The 20,691-nt window shown below is 54.3% G+C and overlaps 1 protein-coding gene and 1 long non-coding RNA gene across 4 annotated transcripts in view; one reads left to right on the forward strand and one right to left on the reverse strand.

Annotated features, from left to right (window-relative positions):
* LOC130141484 (uncharacterized) overlaps positions 1 to 20,691 on the reverse strand; it is a 29,057-nt gene that overhangs the window by 7,584 nt on the left and 782 nt on the right. For 2 of the 3 annotated variants that reach the window (XR_008819070.1, XR_008819071.1), the window contains exons 1-2: positions 9,055 to 9,969; positions 2,165 to 2,278 (exon numbers count right to left, since the gene is read on the reverse strand). This is a non-coding gene — a long non-coding RNA (uncharacterized LOC130141484). Of the gene's footprint in view, positions 1 to 2,164; positions 2,279 to 9,054; positions 9,970 to 20,691 lie in introns of those variants that run through there. The other variant, XR_008819072.1, reaches the window with a different exon arrangement.
* On the forward strand, positions 7,749 to 14,734 carry HJV (hemojuvelin BMP co-receptor). The gene is made up of 4 exons (XM_056322478.1): positions 7,749 to 8,069; positions 9,976 to 10,137; positions 11,270 to 11,772; positions 12,586 to 14,734. The coding sequence occupies exons 2-4, from the start codon at positions 10,044 to 10,046 to the stop codon at positions 13,204 to 13,206; spliced, it is 1,218 nt and encodes a 405-aa protein (XP_056178453.1). The 5' UTR covers positions 7,749 to 8,069; positions 9,976 to 10,043; the 3' UTR covers positions 13,207 to 14,734.

Raw genomic sequence — 20,691 nt, forward strand, 5'->3', positions numbered from 1 at the left:
TCTTTTTGAGTCCTCTTTCCTAGGGCTCCCGTTCCCACCAGCGCCTGTTTCTATCCCAGTGCTCACAGCCTTTGGGACCCATTTTAATTCCTTTCACAAAGAGCCACATGGCTTTTTTTTTTTCTCTCTCTCACTTGTTTTCCTTTGTGGGGGGATCAACACAGCCTCCTCCAGACTCTCAAGAGCTGACTCAAACATCCCTTAAACCACTATTCCTTTTTTTCCTCTGGTTGGGAAAAGCCACACAAAACACTAGGCATGAGAAGACAACCAACAGATACAAATCGAGGGGTTGTCATGCTCTCCCCACCTCTTCCCCACTTGCACTTATTATTACATCTCTATTATTATTATTAATAATTTGTTATTATTTCTGGACTGAGGTGGATTTTGCTGCCTGCCAGCTGATACTCCAGCCTTGGCCAAAGTGAGCCGCGGTGGGTTGGCAGGCCAGCAAGTGGGCGCTGATTGACAAGTCTATTAAATTAAAAATAAACCAACCAGCCCAAGGTCCATCAGAGTGGATCCTGAGGGACCCACCACCTCTATCCGATATTTCCATATTAACCCCTTGCTGTCCTGCCTTATGGAAGTACAAAGGAAACACATCCTCACTTGGGAATGCTCCCCCCCACCCCTGTGCCCGGAAAACCAGCAAGGATGCTTTCACCAAAACAATAAATCACCACAATTTCCCTCCTCTTCATTTTCAAATGGAAAAATAAAAGAACACAGAAAACTGAGGGTGAGAATTTCCACTGGGGGAATGGATGAAAAGTTTGCCAGGCAGCTGGGAAGTCGTGGCAAGCACAAAGATGCTACGGCCACTTCCCACTGCCAGCCGGCACCGCAATTTGCCACCAGCACCAAATTTGTTGCTTGAGGTGGGATGGCTCCTGGTGGGATCCTGTTAGGATTTCTCCCAGGAAAGCAAAGCAGCCGTGCTCTGCCTCTCCCTCTGGAGCGGCACGGTTTCGCCTGCCAGCTAACGCAACAGCATCTGAAGCTTTTCATTTCCACATGGCTGGACACACTTGTTTCCCTCCCCAGGCTAAGCATCAGCTGAAGATTACAACTTTCTCACTGGAAATATTCAGACAGAAACTTTCCCCTCCTCAATCACTGTTTAAAAATAAATAACTCCAGACTGCAAAAACCGAGGAGAGTAAAACCAAGACCTTCGCACTGACAAACTCTTGCTTAATCACAGGAATCAATTAACCATCCCTCCCTCATTTTGCCTCACTTAAAACAGCCCTGCAAGTCCCCAGCACTGCCTTACCCCCGGGAGCTCCTGCTCATCCGAGTCCTAGCGCTGCCTCTAAAAGCACTGACGGATTTGCATAGCCGTGCCGGAGAGCTGCACTGGGTCGAGGGGACAGGGACAGCCTTTCCAGGCCCTGAATGGCATTGTGGAAAGGCAAAAAAACCCCACTAAACCAACCCCAAACCAAAACCCAACCCTCTAATCTCTGGGGATTCATGCCTTTCAGTGCTACGGGCTGGATTCGGAGCCCTGCTTGCTGCTGGTGAGCCCCAAGGAAGCCACTCGAGACACTCTGCCCGATTTTGGGGCAAATTGCAAAGCCCTGCAGGGTGAAGTAGGTTGAACCCTGAGAGATTTTCCGTTTAGATGTGGGGGTTTAATCTGCTAATGCAGAACAGAAACGTCGAGGACTTTGGTTGGGATAACTCCCCCTCCGGAATGGCTGGGTGATGGGTGCCACAGGGTGGGTGATGGACAGCAGCGCCAGCCGTGAGGTTAAACCCACATGCCAAGGGTCTGGCAGGAGCAAGGCCCGCACCGCCGGCGTCTGCAAGCCCACGCGTGCCCTCCTGCTCCTCTGCTGCCGCACACAGCAGGCACCGCAACGTGGCACCTCTCTGTGCACACCTGTCTCCACGCAAGCCCACCAAACACGCCATGCCCACGCTTACACACGCCATGCCCACGCTTACACACGCCAGCGAGCCAGGCGTTTCACACATGGCTCACGCTGGGCATTTCTGAAACACGGATGCTTTCCTACAGTTATTTCTGTGTAATCATGGAGGCAGCAGCACGGTGAGGAAAGGTCACGCCACATAAGGACCACACAAACCACACATGCATGTGGGGACATGTTTTCTCCCCCCGTGGGCTTTGCTGTGGTCCCCACGTTACCTGGGAGGGGAGAAGAGGTGGCGATGGCTGCGGGAGCATCCCCTGGCGAGGCAGCCCTGCCGGATCGCTCCTGCCCGGAGCCTGGCTGAGGGTTTCGGTCGCCTTGGCAGGAACCTGGTTTGCAAAGTGAAGTTCAACAGGTCAGTGGGGTCACCGTGAACTCCCCAATTTCTTCCTCCTTTCCCAGCCAAACCCCCCAACCCCTTCTTGGAGAGGAAGCCTCCCTGAATCCCATGTCACTGCTACCCAATTACACCAAATTTGACAAGTCTCTGGCTGATTTACTGTGGTTGCCGATCCCCCACGTGCTGGGGGCGGATATTTCTCTATTTCCCTGCCTAAACAAGCCCATAAATTGCAGACCATTTTGTTTTCCCCTTTCAAACCCAACCATTTCCAGGTATTCTTGGGCTGAGCTGGCACTGGCAGGAGCTCAGCTGGGAGTTCATTTCCTTCTCTTGCTCGGGAGCAAGGAAAAAACATTCCCTGAAGGTCCCCCTTGCTCCAGCCCATCTCTTCTCCCCCAGACCTCTGCTAAAGGAAGGTGATTTAAAATCCCTCGCCAGAGCATTTGGGAGGTCTGGAGACGGGCTGGGGGGCTCCTGGGAAAGGGTGTCATTCCATACGGCAGCAAACACAGAAGCGATTCCCCAGCTCCTTGCTAATCCATTTGTGCCCAGCCAAAGCCTCTCCATCAGCCACCGCCGCACGGCTCTGAGGGGAGGCCAAACTGGGCACCAGCTCAGAGCTGGGGACAGAATTTGGGAGATGCTGGAGCAGCGTGGGTGCCCCAGGGTTTGGGGAGTGTGGGACACTCTCCCAGGGATGCCTGGGGCTGGTTTTTCCAAGTCCCTTGCTCTTGGTCTTCCCGTTAGATGAGCTGCAGTGTGATGGAGCAAGCTCGGTCTTGGGGACCCCACGTGTGATGTGAAAGCAGGAGTGGGGAAACTGAGGCACAGAGAGGAAACCGAGGGTCCTTCAGTGCCCTTTTGGACATCAAACCCACCGGTTCCCAGGCTGCTGCGATGCCGAGGTGGGACCCCTCCCTCCTGCAGCCCCCGCGCTGCCTTTCCTCCCCTCCTTTCTGGCAGGTGGGCTGCGGAGCAGGCAGGGGAAGGGGACAGGGGAAGGGGACAGGGGCAGGCAGGGGTGGCCGCTGGCGGGCCGGCTGGCAGCCCCACTGCCACTCGCGAAGTGCTGCTGCCACCTCGTGGTACCGTGTCCCCAAAGTCCCCCGGCCAGCTCCAGGCCCCTGGCCGCATCCTGCACCCGGTGGAGCTGAGGGTGCACTCGCACCCGTGTCCCGAAGGTCCGCACGCACCCAGTGACGCCCGAACCATGCAGGGCCCAGACCTTCCTCTCCCACCACGCTATGTGGACACCAGGACTCTGCATCTTAAATGACCGGGAAACTGAGGCACAGAGGAGGCTGCCCGAGCTGGCTGGTGGCCCTCAGCATCCCAGCTGTATGCACGGGGCACTGCCACCATCACGCCCAGGGTCCGGCATTCAGGGAAGACCGAATGGGGCTGGGGACACATCCTGGTCCCCTTCCAAAGCAGTGGCTGCATCCAGCCCCATCTGCTCCCATCTTTTTTTAGCCCCACTGCGGCCGGCGCTTCCCTGCCCTGCAGCTGCCCAGCCCCGGAGCAGGTGCTTGGGGCTGGTGATTTATCCACACATCAGCATCTTGGGAGTGTCTCTGAGCAGTGTCCAAGCAAGGGCAGGGGAGCAGGATGGGTGGTCTTCCTCCAGAGGCAGCCAAGGGATGCCAGCCCCTCGTGGATGTGCCATCCTGTGGCTGGAGATGGCCAAGGGACCTGGGTCGCACCTTCCAGCAAGGCGGCTGAAGGATGCAGCTCCCTGGTTCTTCCCTGACCTTCTCAAGATCACTCCCCAGACAGAGCGCTGAGAATTCCGGTCCTCCCAGCATCTGTCCTTCTCCGGGACCTCCTGAGCTCCCCAAGCAAGGGACAGGGAAAGCTCCGGGCTGGAGAAACGTGGAGGAAGAGTTTAACTTAACTCCAGGCTTGCATCTTCATTGGGTTTTCCCTCTCCCTCCTTGCAGAGCCAGGAGAACAGCTGCCTGCAGGCACGGGCCCTTTGCTCCCAGCCCTGCTGTGGCAGGGGAAGGTGCCCAGCCGGGTGCTCCCGTGCTTGAGGCGGCAGGTGCCGCTGAAAGAGCGGCCTGCCTTAAATCTCCAGCAATGCTTCATATTCCCAGCCTGCTTGTCTTTCCCAGAGCCTGGAGAAACCCCCCAGATCAGCAGCTCTGAGTGGTCCAACCGGGACCTCATGTCTATCTTGCACACAGTTTCCTCTGCCCACAGATTTTGAAGCACGCAGTTGGGAAGCCTTCGGCTCTCCTTCCCTTTTCCCTTCCCCTCCCCATTGGAATCCAGCTTTCGGGATCAAAAATACTGCTGGCTATTTTTAAAGCATCGACTTAGCCCCCTCTCCTCCAGCTCACAGTGACGGATCAGGCTGTCGTAAAGTTCAGCTGTTTTCTGCTCCCTCCACACTGAGCCCACGGCGTTAACAGCCGTGATTCCCTCATCACTCCTGCCCGGAGCCAACACCCGTGCCAGGGGCCAGGATTCACGTCTGGAGGGTCTCGGGGCAATTGGTGGCCCATCCAAGCGGCAATTGCTGGGGTAAGTGGAGCACTGGGATCCTTGGCAGAGGTCTGGGGTGGGATGGATGGGGGATTTATGCCAACCATGGCGTGGCAAGAAGGGTGGATGCTTTGGATTTGAGCAGGCGCTGTGCAAACGGCCCGTCCGCTGCTGTGTCTGTACCTGGGGAGAAGAGAGATCCTCTCTTTCAGTTCTCCAGCAAATCCTGCCTTCCCCAGGCCCCTCTTCCAACTTGGATCCCAGCCCTGCGGCTCAGCTCTCCCTGCAGCTCCTAGGGGATGCTGGCTGCCATGCGGTGGTCCAGGGAGTGTGGGACAACATTCACAGCGTGGCTCCAACCTCAAGAGGCTGGCTGATCCCACTCGCCCAGGGATGCTCGGGAAAGGTGTGCAGAGCTCTCCCTGATGAAGGCTTAACTGAGCTGAGCTCAGAGCAATGCTGGTGGGTGGCAGAAGGGTTTGCTTGTGTCCCCAGCTCTGATGAAAGCAGACGAGCTCCTTGGAGACCTGATGCCTCTTTAGATCAGTTTTGCCGAGTCTCCCCATCCACACAAGCCACTTTGGGTGCAAACGCACCTGCGCTCAGACCAGGGCTCCTGGTAGCAGTGGGTTTGCGGACACAGCTGGTGCCAGCTCAGCGCCAAGCTGGGGCTGGTCTCCCTGAGCAAATTAAATCTCTAAAGCACCAGGGTTAAACCAAAACCCCCGCCAGACTCATTGCATTAGTGATGGTGCTAGAGCCAAGCCCGGACCGCACCGCCTCAGCCTTTGGAAGGATGACATTGCTCCAGATGACAATCCACAGGGGCAACACTCACAGGCAGAGCTGCACGTTACCTGCTTTGCACCAAAGACTACACAGCTGCCGCGATTCGGGTCTCTCCCTGCTGCCGGGGCATGGCAGGGCTTGGGAAAACCTCATCTTTTTGGGCGGGAGGTTCTGGGTGAGGCCAGCTGCTCCACAGCCCCCTCGGTGCCCGGATTTGGTGCCCCAGCTGGTGGGATCTGGTGCTTTGTGCCTCCTAAACCTCCAGCTGATTTTGCTGGTGGGAAGGAGGGGGGGAGTTGGCTTTCGGAAGCAGTTTGATCACAGATGCTTTTGTCTTGTTACCGTGACTCTGCCAGCTCGGGAGAAATTCCCAGCCTCCTCAGCCCAACATATGCCTGCAGCCCCCAGCTCGGAGAGCTGCTGCGCACTGCCAGTGTTAAAGCTGTATCAATGGCTCCATTTCACGGCATGGCCAGGATCCAGCACGTTGCCAGGGAGGTGCACCCACAACGCTGAGTCCCAGGGCTGTGAGGAGGGCCCTACAACGCGGCCTCTGGGCTGCAGCAACCTGGATATCCTGGTTGGGTTTCTCCGTTCAAAGTTTCCCCTTGTTTGTCCAAACGAAGCGGGTGGGTGGGATGCCAGGAGGCCTCCGCTCTCGCCGAGCCCAGATGGTACCGTCTGCTGTTCCAGAAGAATTCCCACCTGCCTGCCCCTGCTCCCGCCCCGTGTGTAACCGATTCCCTCGGTGGGTGTCTGAGCCTCCTCGCGCCGGGGGCTCGCTGCGGGGAAGCCTACGGCAGCCAATGGGAAGGATACCAGGCACCCGAGGCATGGCCAGGACATGGGAGGCTACACTAGGATATGGTCTTATTTTTTAAACAAGATTTTTTCCACTCCCTGGTTATCCCTTGTTACCAGGTAACGGAGACCCAGAGCACAAATATTGGGCAGGCAAAAGAGCTGTAAAGCCTCCATGCACCCCGGGAGCAAGAAAAAAAAAAAAAAAAAAAGAAATGGGCATCTAAAACCTTCCTCCTCTGGTGGCTGTCGATGCAAATCCCAGCTGGGATTTGAACCCAAGCTGGTATTTATTCTTTGTTTTCCTTTCCTCTACCCATTGCCCCCAAGGAAGATGTACCGTTACACTTAAAACAGGAGCCTGGCTGTAGATTTAAGCTTGTTCTGCAATAAGCAGCCACGATCCCTCCTTTTCTCCCCAATTCCCTGTGTGAGGAGTAGGGGACAAAGATATTCCCCCCAGAGGGGCGCGGTGGTACCTGTGGGGGGGTCGGTTAAGCTCGGTCTGCTCTCCCAGGCTCAGGTTGGCACGAGGCTCCTGGCACAAATGCATTGAGGGCGCTGCAGGTCTGTGAGGCTTTGCTCCCTGCCGTGAGGAGCAAGACCTGGAAAACACTAGGAATTTGGTTTAGGAGGCAGGATGCGTTTCTGAATGGGTTCCCAAAGGGGCCTGTGGGTGCTGGGGCACTGAGGGACCTACTTTCAATCCCTGCCCTCCAGCCGTAATGGCCACGGATCCTAAATGGACAGGCCACCCCTGGAAAAGCCCAGCACGGGCATTTCCCCACCATTTCTCCTCTTCCACTTAGCTGCTGGATGGGGTTAAACCACGACAAGGGGGTTGTGCAGCTGCTCTCTGCACCCAAGTCCTTGCAGGTGGACTTTTGGGAACCCAGCTGGCTCAACCCAGCGTTCATCGACCCCTGGGGACACCGGCCACCTTTGGCCCGTGCCATGTTTGTGTTCAGGACTCGGCTCTGCCCCAGGAAGGGAACCTACACAAGACACGGCTGAGAGGGTGCTCCCTGGAGGGATACATCCCACAGGGAAAAGCACAGTGCCTTTCCAGAGGGACTCACTCCACAGGGGTGCAGGTGGGGAGACTGCAGTGCCACCCAAGGAAGGACTAACACCCAGTACCACCAGTTAGCTCCAAGGAAGCCAGCTCCCCCAGCCTGTGCTGCACCCCATGAGTGACATGACCCCACACCACAAAGTACCATCACCCAGGCAGGTCTGGGGGCTCCCACCACCTCCTCAGGCTCCTCTGCCCACCCCCACCCACCCCGGCTGTCACACACTGTCTCCCTCTGCCCGCTACGCTTGCTGTTCTTGGCTGGGTTTTAGCCTGTCTAAATTTAGGTGGATCTATTTCAACACCCATCCTCTGACCTGCGGGGGGAAGAGGACGGAGCAAAGGTAGCTGGGGAGGAAGAGCAGGGACCGCAGTGCCCTGCAGCAGGGTCTGCTCCCTGCGTCCCCGGCCAGGCTTTCCACACCAGCACCCTGGATTTTATCCGGCTGTGAGGCCATGGAAGCGCCCAAGACTGAGACTAGCATTTTCCTGGCTGTTGTCCCATGGATCACTCTGGCTGTCACTTGGGGTAGAGCTGGGTGACAAGGACAAGCCAACCCGTGTCCACCAGGGAAGGTGCTCCCCGCACTGGGAGCCAGCTCGTCTCCGGAGAAGGCCGATGCAGGTGAGTGGGGCTGTGGCAAACCAAGGGCAAGGACAAGGCTTCAAGGAGCAGGACATCGGCACTGGCACCCAGGGGTGTTCCAGGGTCTGGTGGACCCAAACAGAGGGAGGGCTGGGGTGCCCAAGCACCCCTTGCCACCCTGCCACCATCCATCTCCCCTCACAGGTGGCATCACCTTGGGCTTGCAGAGCATCTCTTAACTGCTGCTACTGCCTTTCTCCTAACACCACCGGGGTCAGGACATCCCAAAGGAAACCCTGCTGCCTGCAGGACTCACGGCAGGGCCTCTCCTTGCCCCTAGCTGGAGCCACGCTTCTCTGCAACACAGTAACTGGCTGTTTATGTGCTAAGCGTTGTGCCTGGGACAGGTCCCCTGCGCGTCACCACCTCCAGGGGATCTGGGGGTAGCACCGAGAGGTCACTAGCTCCTGTGAGCTCCAAGAAAGATGCTCAGTCTGGTCAGACAGGGTCAAACCAGGTAGGGTGGGATGTGACAGAGCAAGTGCTGGGCACTGGGGGAGGATCAGAGCACGCAGTCAGTCTGCTTGTACCTCTCTCACCAGCACGCATCCAACACGAGCCTAATTCCCAATTCCCAGTACGGGGTCTCATGTCCCTGTGCCCCAGGGCTACAGAGACCCCTTTCCCCCTTTCCATGTGGTCGGCTCAGCTTGTCCTCACTGCCAAGAGCAGCTGGCAGCCAGAGCATCGCCAGCAGGGTTGAAGCATGTTTTCGCTCCAGACATCTGCCCAGTTAGCCATTAATCCAGCTGGCAGAGGAACAAGAGGGGCCGCCAGCACTCGGCGACGTCACCGTGCCAGCCAACACAACTAACGGTGGTTGTTTGACGGCTGCAGCCACGGCAAAGGAAGCTGAAAGGTGCTAGACAGAGCGGGTTGGACTGTGATTTCTTCCTTTTTGAAAACAAAATGAGAATTGCATCTCTTCTCCCCCCTCCCCACCTCAGTTGTGGCTTACACTTACTAGCAATCGCGGTGTCAGTAATAGCAGCTCCTCAGGCTGCCCAGGGTACCAGGCACATCACCATGAACATTAGCTTCTGGCAACCGGCATCCCACACGATCTAAGGGGTAGGAAAAAAAATAATTTAACAATTTCACATACAGCAGTTTCAAAAGGACCAAATAGCAAAAGGGTATTTGACTAACAAGTGACTAACAACCGGCTGTTAAAATAAGCCACCAAGGACTCAAATCCCCAGCCAAGATGAAGCACAAGGGAAGTTAATTTTTCTTGCGGCCCCACCTCTTCCCACTGCAGCCCACTGTGGGGATGGGTGCAGCTTCTTGCACTCCCTCTCCAGCCACCTCGAGCCCCTCCATGCCCAGGGAACAGCCAGAGCGAAAAGGTGGACTGAGAGCACCATTCCCAGCACTGAGGGAACCTGGACACAGGGTTTTGGTGGAGCCAAAGGCATTGCTATCATGGCACCCACACTTCTAATTTGGCTTTTCAGCTCCCGTCCCCTTGGATGTTGTGCTCCAAACCTTTGTTTTGGTAGGGGTGGCAGCAGGCCAGAGGCAGCTCAGGCTGCGCCTGACACATCGGATGGTTTTGGTCCTCCCTGCACTCATCGGCTGCTCCGAAATCTCTCCGAGCCCCTGGAGCTCACTGATCCTCTCCAAGGGCAGCTGGAAGCTTTAACTTTTTGACACACTGAACTACACAGCACAGCTGCCTCAGGGTGGAGGATGAGAGCTGTAGTGGTTGAGCACAGTGAAAAAAAAACCCGAAACGCCTGGGATTTTGCTCAAAAGCTCACCTCCCCCCGAGAGGCAGCAGTGCAGCCAAGCCCTGCAGGGCCACGTTTGGCAGCTGCCTGGATGCTGGCAGCAGCTCACATCTGCTGGCACCTCTCAGATCCCACCTCCACTTTGCTTCTAGGGGACCTGCTGAATGAAGCCGAGACAAGCCAGCGGGTGAGCAACCCCCCAGGCCCTGCATGGATTGGAATGGGGAAACCTGCCCGCAGTAAGAGCCCAGGGCAGCTGGAAAACCCCGGCTTCTACCTCCGAGCGCTCTTCTTCCTCCTCTTCTGCAGGCATGGTAAGGAACTGCATGGACAGAGCCATGCCAGAGCCACATCCCTGGCAACAATACCCATGGGGAGCTGCAGCCCCAGGGCACAGGGAGGGTACAGCCATGGCAGGGCTCCTGGGAGGTGATGGAGCACACAGAAGATCCCCTCCTCTCACCACAGCCACAAGGCTCAGGCAGTAGCAGGGAGCCCTCGGCCCACTGCAGCCAAAGGGAAGGGCAGGCAGCCATCCCACCAGCATCACCTGCCCCTCTCAGGGCAGCCTCCACCATGAGAGCATCCCACTGCTCTCCTGCAGCGGGCACATTCCCTCCCAAGATAAGCACAGGGATGAGTCAAAGTTCCAAGGTCTTCAGTGAGAGGCACCAGCTTTATCCACCACTCAGCCCCTCGCTATCCCTTCCTGCCCCCAAGATGCAGAGCAGGACCAAAACCTGCACCCTGCAAAACCTAAACTCATCCCCCAGCCCTTTGCCCAGCTTACTAGGGCAGCTATCCCTTATAACCCCTCTGCTTAATGAGCTAAATCATCCCTGCTGGGGCGAGCTCGTTAGCTCTCCTGGAGCTGTGGCACATGGCACTGCTTTCCACAGCACAGAGAAATCATGTTTGCAGGGCTGGGTGTCACTGGTGCAGTCAAGCCTCTTGTGACAGAGTGATGGCACGGCCTGGCAAGGTTGGAATGGGAAGAAGGGGTTTCCCAGCTCAGAAATTCCCGTTTGTCCCCTGGCAAGCCCTGGGGCGAAGAATCTCGGCCTGAGCCACGGCCCAGGGCCACAATCACAACTGTTACCCTGGCTCTCGGCCGTGCTCATGCCCCAGGTACAATCTTACATCCCAGTTGCTTCAGGACACCCCTTTGGCCCCGTGACTTTCCCCAGGCTGTCCTCTGTGCCAGGCTCCAGCCCATTTCTGCAGCAGGCAACCCTGGATTTGTTCCCCCCAGACACGTAAGAAGCAGCAGGTCATTTCAACTGGCCACTGAGTTTGTTAAAACAGAGAGATTAGTGCTTCCAGAACGTGTCTCCATCGTGAGATCACGAGTGGGTCAGGTGGTGGGGGCGGTGGGAGGAGAAGGGGCTGCCCTTCCCCACCCCTACAGCTCTGCCGGGATGTACCGAGCCATTCCGTCTCTCCCAGTTTCTTCCCAGTGCAAGATCCTGCGTTGCAACTCGGAGTACGTGGCTGCCACCCTCAACCTGCGTGGCTCCAACCGGAACGCAGCGTACTGCAACGCCCTCCGCTCCTACTCCCACTGCACCCGCAAGACAGCTCGCACGTGCCGGGGCGACCTGGCCTACCACTCCGCTGTCCACGGCATTGAGGACCTCATGATCCAGAACAACTGCTCCAAGGAGGGTCCCACATCGCCCCCCCGGCCCCGGCCCCCAGCCCCCAACCATCAGGGCTTTGAGTCTCTCGATATCTGCAACTACGAGAAGAGTTTTCTCTACAAGCACGGCCAGCCCCCCAGCTACCAGCACTGCGCGGCTTTTGGGGACCCCCACATCCGCACTTTCCATGATGACTTCCACACTTGCCGAGTGGAGGGCTCCTGGCCCCTCTTGGACAATGACTACTTGTTTGTGCAAGCAACCAGCTCTCCGGTGGCCAAGGGGTCCAACGCTACGGTCACCAGCAAGGTAACGCTCGTGCATAGGGCTTGGAGGCAAACCCATACACCTCTGGGATGCACCAACAGCTTAGGGCACCCCCTTACGCTCCCTGAAAAGGCTGGGGAGGGCAGCAATAGCTTCGGCTAAACCCACACAGGATCAGGAACAAATGTCTGCAGGAACAAGTGGGATGGAGGTCCATGAGGGGACCAGAGAGACCTGCAATGCTCCCCTTGCAGGCTGGGGATGGGTTACAGTGTGGTCCATGGGTTACCCACATGCAATCGACCCAGGCTTAGCTCCGTCTCAGTCTTCAGTTGCTTAAATGTCATTAAAGAAAGAAGGAAATGAAGGAAGGAAAAAAGGAAACATTGCTGCTTTCCCCAAAGGGCTGCAGCAATGTGGGAGAGACAGTCTGGGGCAGAGGGGGATGCATCGGTGAGGTGGCCATGTGCAATCAGCTTTGCCCTCCTGTAGGTAGCTGTTACCTGGGATGGGGACATGGCCGCGATGCTCATGCCCAGCAAGCGAGATCATAGTGTCACAGAATCATTTAAGTTGGGAAAGACCTTTAAGATCGAGTCCAGCACTGCCAAGTCCACCACTAAACCGTGTCCCTAAGCGCCACGTCTACACATCTTTTAAGTGCTTCCAGGGATTGAGACTCAACTCTTTCCTGAACACCTGTGGAATCATGTGAAATGGTCTTTAAAAAATAATAAGGGAAAAACTTGTGAAGAAAAAAACTCAGGGTAGCCAATGTTTTCTGTCCCCCAAAATCGCGTGCGCAGAAATCTGAATCACTCTCTATTCAAATCACCTCTGATCTGCTCTCTGCAGCTCACCATCATATTCAAGAACATGAAGGAATGCATCGACCAGAAGGTTTACCAGGCCGAGATAGACAACCTCCCGGCAGCTTTCGAGGATGGCTCGGTGAACGGGGGCGAGAGGCCGGGCGGCAGCAGCCTGGCCATCCAGGAGCGCAGCCCCGGGCGGCACGTGGAGATCCGTGCGGAGTACATCGGCACCACCATCGCTGTCCGTCAGGCCGGCCGCCAGCTCTCCTTCTCCATCCGGGCAGCTGAGGAGGTGGCACGTGCCTTCACGGAGGAGCAAGACCTGCAGCTCTGTGTGGGCGGTTGCCCCCGCAGCCAGCGCATCTCCCGCAGCGAGTGCTGCCGTGGCCGCGTCGCAGCTGAGACGGCCCGGGCACTCTGCAAGGAGATGCTGCCTGTGGAGGACGTCTACTTCCAGTCATGCGTCTTTGATGTGGTAACCTCAGGAGATGCCAACTTCACCATGGCGGCTCATGGAGCTCTAGAAGACGCCAGGGTCTTCCTTCCCAATGCTGAGAAACTGCACATCTTCCAGGCTGGGGCAGGCTGCCTGTGCGTCTCTTCTTCCTTCTTCCTCCTCCTCCTCACCTCTGGCCTTTGGGCTGTTTTGTTGCACTTTTAACTCTCGCTGGCATTGCAATATACAGTACAGTCCACAGGGGTAACCCGAGAGAGCTGCTGTCTCAGACCCATGCCTTGCAGATCAAGAGAGAAGCCTTACACCTCGGATCAAGTGTCTCTGTGGCAAGGAGGAACCAGAGACCCAGACCTCTGGAGAGGGGAGCGCTGGAGACAAAAGATAGTGAGACACTGGTTTGCACCCACCTGTTCTCGCACATATGACACCAGTTGAACCTGGTTCCTCTCCTGAAGGCAGATCACATTTTTTTCTGTTGGATTCTGATGTGTTTCTGTTTTCTAAAGATGAGCACATTGCAGCTGTATCAAAGACAAACATACTACACATTTAGGAAACCTCTCTGCCCCTCAAAGCCTTTCCATAAACTTGCTTTACACCCTTCTTCCAGTGTTTCTACAGTTGACTTTTACTCAGGAGCCCTACAGATTCAGAAATAATGGGCTCAAAGCCCAGATCCCAATTTTTAACAGTCAAAAAATGTTGTTTGGTGGATTTGGGGCCCCTTGATCCAGCTGCTACCAAAGCAATGCAAGAGGGGAACAAGCCAATAAGTTGGTTATCAGAGCGTTGTGACCAAGTGGAGATTTTTGAGCTAGAAATCAACCATTTCATCCTGTATTCTTCTCTCTCTGGATTAGTAATGTGCTAATTTCCAGCGCTGGGAGCTGCAGAGCGCTGGTCTCTGACATTTCAGGCTACCGTTGCTATTTTTCCTTGTTGTCTTGGCACCTGTCTAGGACTCAGTATAGCCAGTTCTGGACTTTGGACCAGCGTTGAGTTTCAGTAAGGAAAGATACCCCTTGGTATTCTTCTCCCTTGGGCCCAACTTTCTCTGTCAGTGTCACAACCCTGCTCAAATCCAACCCAGCCTGAGGGTTTCACTTGCAAAAGCGAATTAGTAATGAAGACGCGGAGCTGGCAAAAAGCCATATGACTGTAGCTACTAGCTAGGGAGCTACTAGCAGATGTATATAAATACAGAGGTGAGGCCAAATGAGATGTTTAATATATTTAAGAGGTTTTAAGTAAAGCAGCTAGAGTTCTATATGATAAGAATTATTTTCCATATGCAAGGACTTTTTTTTTTTTTTTTTTTTTTTTAATAAAGAGGGCTCACATTAAAAACTTTGCCATTCCTGTCCTGCGGAGCCGTAAGAAGAGCCTTGTGGAGGCGGATAATTAAGCTGGCAGACACAGGGGGAAGGAGAATTGCAGATCATTCAGGTACAGAAGATCTGTCAAGCTGTAAAGGGGGGTTTCACCGTTCACGTTTCAGTACATCTGCAGTTTCTTTGGTCAGTCGATTTTGCATTATTTTCTCCTCTGGTTCTTCTGCCGAGGGCACAAAGAGTAAATACAGAAATGTTTCTTAGGTATCTCAGCATATTTCCTCCTTCAACACACACTCAAAGCACACGGTGACTAGTGAGGGTTTCTCTGTTTCTTGTATGGTGTTCTCGCTAATCCCTGAAGGTTTTGACATTAAAGGTGTCTATTTTTGAAGTCCTCATTTCCTGTCATCTGTCTCTTTATTTCTTTGGTCGGCAGCAGCAGGTGAAGATAATAATATCTCGCCTTCCACCCACTGCTCCTTTTACTCCAGAGCATTTTGCGGTCTATATATACATACACGGAATGGGGAGAGGAAGCCAGCCTGCCTTGCTGCTACGCTTCCCATGGGAGCACCACTTCCCATAGGGATAAAATCCTCAGGATCCCTGAGGCTGCAGGGTTGATAGTGACAGAGCTTCTCATAGAAAGGGGACGGACTTCATCCCATAATAAAAGGTAGCCAGGGTGCAAAACAGCAGCTCTTGGACAGCACACAGCGATGCTTCGCAGCTGCTAGACACAGCGTCATGGTCATGCCACAGGGATGGATTTTACGATGCACAATCTAATTATCCTTTAGATTTTGGCCAACGGAGCCAATCAACAAGAATGCCATGGGGAAAGGAGGGCTCTCCTAATGGAGAGATAAGGATCTCACTGGCTGATGACCCTTGCAGGTGAGCAAGGCCACACTCACCCCCCAGACCCAGCCTCTTTGTACCTCCATGTCATAAAAAGGGGACAGAAGAGTCCCCAGGATCCACCAGCGGTGGAAGTGATCCTGCACAAGCCCTGGGCACATGGGCATGGCAGGGCCTGGCCCACCACGTGTCTCATAGCTCCTTCCCGACTGAGGAGCATGGTGATCGCTGACCCAGAGCTTTGCAAGAGAGCTCTTATTTACTCACTCTTCCCAACCTGTTCATGAACTTCCCACCCAGGAAGGGGGCAATGAATTGGGCTCCAAGGGCTTTGCTCCCACTGAAAAGAAAAGCAGAGTTTCCTGGGCCTGCCTGGGAAAGGTGGATTCAAGACCCCTCACAATCACCCACCTGACAAACCCCAAAGCCCAAGAGAATCACAGAATATTTCAAGTTGGAAGCGACCTGTAAGGACCATCAAGTCCAAGTCCTGGCTCCTCGCAGGACTGCCTAATAAAAAAACATATAACTAAGGGCATTGTCCAGATGCTCCTTGGAGAGAGAACTTTGGCCAGCTCCCTCTGGAAAAGGTGAGCTGGACCACCTTGAGCAGCTCACGGAGGTCTGACGCTCTGACAGTGGTCGGAGCAGGTATTTGGGGAGTCGCAGCACCTCACAAGGCCACTACCTCCCTCACGCACGATGCAGATGCTTAAACCCGAGCTGCAGCCTGGCTAGGGTCCAGCACCGCTGAAGGAACGTGCGCAGCGTTGAATGGGTTTATGCCTGTTCTCCCAATTGTTCTGTACTCTGCATCCTCAACTTAATGACTGCAGAGGAAGGAAGACCTTTCAAAGATGTGATAAAGTCTGTAAGTAGAAAAGAGACCTTTCCACCCCTGACAGATTGCAGTCTGAAATAAAGAAGTGGAACGTAGGCGTGGATCCAAGCCCCACTGATGTCAACAAGAGTATTTCCATTGACGTCAGCAGACTCTGGATTGAGCCCTCGAATTTCCTAGCATATGTCACCTGCTAAAAAAGACACCAGCGACGCTGGCCAGCATTTTCCAGAGAGCCCAGTTTGGGCTGTTCTGCATCCAGATGCCCAACCTGGGTGGTTAGAGCAAGGGAATTCCCAGTCTGGATCAGACATGGGGTGTGCCAGCCCTGGTAGGTGGCTGTCAACAGCAGCCAGCACCGGGTCTCGCAGGAAGGTGTGAGAAGTCTGGGACAATCTGCTCCTCTTACATCCCGCCTCACTCATAGTGAAGAGAAATGCCAAGGCCTTGGGGCATGAGGTGTAATAGCCAAACCTGAATCTCCATTAGCAGCTGTTTCTATGTGTCATAAACCAGCTTAATCATCTCAAGTGGCCATGTTTGCCAGCTCCCGGCGTGGCAGCGAGGGCATACAGTTGCAGAAGTTGGAGCTGCCAAGCCCCTAACCTGTAAACCAGAGCTGTCCAAATCAAAAGCACAGCTTCGAAATGGCAGCACTGGTTTAAAAGCCACCTGAGCGCGCAGCTTTCCTCTGCATGTTTCCTGCCAAATTCTGGCCCGTTTCGTTAGCGAGACATTAAGGCCAAGGCAAGAACTTCCTCCACAAAGTTCAGGGTTAGATTTGGCTTCCTCGTGTCCCTAACGGCCGACGCCTCGAGCAACATCACCAGCAGGGAACAGGAACACGGACAGGACGTGGCTGAAATGGGCACGTCTCACTGTGGAATGCTTCACAGAATCATAGAATCATTGAAGTTGGAAAAGACCCTTAAAATCATCCGAGTCCAGCTGTAAAGCTAGCACTGCAAGCTTCCTCATGTTCCCCCTCGTTTGCATGAAAAATAACCTCAACTCACACAAAAAAAGTAAAAAAAAAAAAAAAAAAAAAAAAAAAAAAAAAAGGTGCCAGTGGCATTGGGGCAGTGGATGCACAGAAACCACATCTCTGGAGGTCCAGCCTCCCCTTGTCCTCGCAAAGATGCGGATTTCAGCCTCTTCCAGCAGTTCCTTCTTATAAATACACAAAATAAAACGACTGCTCATTCTCATGTCACAAACAGACAAGCAGCACGCTCAAAGTACAGGAAATTGACTCCCAGTAGACCAATTTAAAGGCAGCTTCACCTGCCTCCTCTTAAACTGTACCTAGACTGGGCAGGCCGAATACACCCGTATCATTAGTCCGTCGCCTGAGTAATCCAAGCGGCGGGCCCGCAGGGGGGGATGAAGGAAATCACTCCTGAGCCATTCCTGGCAAGGCCTCTAGATGTCCACACAGCCCAAAATATGAGAAGGTTTGTGGAGGCGGCAGCAGTTCCACAGCCCAGGGGATGGCCAGCCTCACCCCAGCCACCATGAAATGCTCCCCTAGGGGTTTCACCACCTGGCCTTGCTGCCTTTGAGACCAGTGAGGGTGAAGGAGGTCTAGGAAGGGATTGTCCCCCCATGATTTTAGCCACCCAACTTGGTTTTCGAAATTAGGGATCTTGATGTTCGGGGTGACCATCTCCGGTGAGGATACCCCTTGCTCCCCGGCGCGCACACACAGGCCACCAGCCTCAAAGTAGCTTTGGCTGCTGAAAAGTAAGAAAAGTTCCTTATTTCTTTGCCCTCTCCAGCATCTGCAGAACCCGCTGGGGCCCTTCAAGGGACAAATGGATGAAGCAGGGGTGAAAGCTGAGGAGAAACAGGCTTATGCAACAGAGTCTTCCTGCCCAGACCAGATGATAAGACACGGGACTTCCCAAAAAATGAATTCAAATTCCTCTTTGTTTATGGATGACCAAGTTTGGTCTCTTGTCACAGGCTGTTGACACTCAGCTCTGGCTTTCCCCTTTCTCTGTTGCAAACACACAATCTGGCCAGAAAAACAGTGGTGAAGAAATCCCACCGCGGCAAAGAACCATCTGTCGGGAGAGCTTCTACATTGCACTCCTTGGCAGGAGCTGGGAACTTGGGGGCTCTGGGGGAAAAGTCCTCACACCTGAGCCCTGAGATGATCTGTCCCTGTTCAGCAGGGATGGGGAAGGGGAAAAGGGGTTCCCGATCCATGATACGTGTGCCACAAAACATTTCAAAACAGTACGCAGCCTGCACAGCGCTACAAAGCACTGGCAGCAGTGCCACAAGCCAGTGCTGTGGACAAAAAAAGCTGGTTTTGGAAACCCCTAATGGGGATCTGCCCTGAGAGCTCTCCAACCCATTTTGGGCAGATCCCTGAAGAGCTGCCAAACACCAGCCCCGTTCACCTCTGCATTCTGGCCACCCAGCGGTGCTGTCACCCCTGCCTCAAGCCAGGCACCACAAAAAAACTTGACATCCTCACCAAAACTCCTGCTTCTATTCAGAAACTGAAGCGGGGACACTCCCCTTGCCTCACTGCCTGCTTTCAAACCCAGCTAGAAATCTCAGGAAGCCCTTTTGCTCTTCAGTCACTGCCGTGGCCACAGCCAAACATCAACAGCGAGAAGCCAAGCGTGGGAGAAGCGGTGGCTTTCCAGGAGCCACCCAAATCCCGCGGTCCCTCGTTTTCCAGCTGCAGTGACACTGGCCCAATCTAATCATCGTGGGATTTATTTGTTATGTTCCCTGTACACAAACAACCTTGCCAAAGGAAATGCCTTTTCCGCCCCGGCTCCCGCTCTCGACCGCACTCCAGGCACAGTCTGTCCCTTCACTCGGGCCACTGTGGATCCCTTCACGTCCCTCTCTTCCCCCCCCTCCCCGCCTCGAATTTGCTAGAAACAACCATATATGGTAAAAAAAAAAAAGAGAGAAAACAGCACAGAGATGCTCCAGAAGTCTCTGGCAGGCACCCACCAGCTCTCCCAGCAATTCAGGGGTGCCAGCCGCTTGTCTGACAGACGGGGCAAAGGACAGCTTGCCACGAGAGGAGTGTGGCTTCTCCAGGCAACGCTGGGTAGCGACTCCCGATAACCTAGACCAGGAGAAAAAAAAAAAAAAAAGCTGCTTCTATCAGCATCAGGCTTTTATTACAAGCGGGATTAAGATGGATAGTGTGAACAAGGGCAGTTTCTATGGCCGGCACGGTGTGCAGTGCCAAAAACTGCTGTACTGCCCAGTTTCTGCCTTACCCAGTTCCTTGTCTATGATCCACAGCAGCCCCAGCTCTCAGTGAGTCACCTCAGGGCCTGGTTTCTTGCTCAGCCCAACCCTGCAGCCCTTGACCCAGGTCATCTCCAGCATAGAGCGTTAGTCACGCTGCTCTCCTTGCTGCACCTCGCCCCCCGCCAGGCATGCCAGGAGAAGACAAGGCTCTGGCCACTCTCCCCATCCACCCTCAGCACTGGCCTTACTCTCAATTAAGGGTTGGGGAGATCCTCCACACACCACAATTCCCATGGGAAATAAGCTGAGAGGGGGGTGAACGCCTTAAAACAATGTAGTGGGAGCAAGGAAGCCCCCAAGAGATGGTCTCTGGCCAGAAATCCGAGTGGCTTCTCTTCTGATGCCCTTGTTTCTTGAAGGAGACGTGACATTTTGAAGCTTTCATTTCTACAAGCTGAAATTCCTAAGCATTTCTGAAACCCTTGCTTAATCCAGGGTACTGCTTGCGTGGGAAACCTTGTGAACCAAGTCTCAGCTCTAAGGACGTTACAGCTGTTCCTTCTTCTGCAGAAGGACTGGGGAGGCATTGCCAGCCAGATAGGGGTCAGGAGAGCAAAGGGCAAAAGCTGATTGACAGATAAAGAGAAATTTGGAGAGGATTCGGGCTGTGGAACGTGCCTTGGCCCATATCTTTGGTGAGCTCTTTCCCTTAGAACTTGATCATCCTTTGACATTGCTGGAATGTGTTTTACTGTGCGAGAAGGAGCAGCCATGAGCTGGATACGTCTTCCTTGGAAAGACCGGCACCAAAGGCAACCGGAGAGGGAGAACGTAAACATGGCTCCTAAGGGAATGATGGGCACAGATCCAAGCTGGGCTGGCGTCTTTGGGATCAAATATCCCAAAGCTGGCAAGGCCGGAATGAGACCTCTCCTCGTTTTGCCAAATTAGAACAAACCCACAATTCTTCATTATTCCAGTACCTTTTTCTTAGCACGCAGCTGGAAACAATGGGGCGAGCTTGCTGGGACCAGAGGCGGCCGGAAAAAGGCGCAGTTCCTCCATTATGTACCCGAGTGTGAAATAATTCTCTCGCAGCAAGGAAATCTGTCCTGCAGTTTGGCAGGAAAACAGTTTAACCAACTGGCTTATCAGTTTATACTAACAGGTGTGAATTAACTCCAGGGGAAGGAGAGGATGGCAGAGAAAGAAAAACACGGTGCACACCACAAACACACGGACAAACAAGCTCTGAAGGACAATGGAGACAACTGCTAACTGAACTGCATCACCTTTCCTCCTTTGGGGTGGGGAGGTCACAGGAGCCCTCGTTTTCCATTCCTGCTTTGTTGGGTGGCTCCAAAAATATTGTTCTCCTGTTTCCTCCACTCCCCGTGTTTTCCTGAGCTGTAAAAGCATTAACGG

This window comes from Falco biarmicus, chromosome 19, assembly GCF_023638135.1.
Source record: "Falco biarmicus isolate bFalBia1 chromosome 19, bFalBia1.pri, whole genome shotgun sequence".
Lineage (NCBI taxonomy): Eukaryota > Metazoa > Chordata > Aves > Falconiformes > Falconidae > Falco > Falco biarmicus.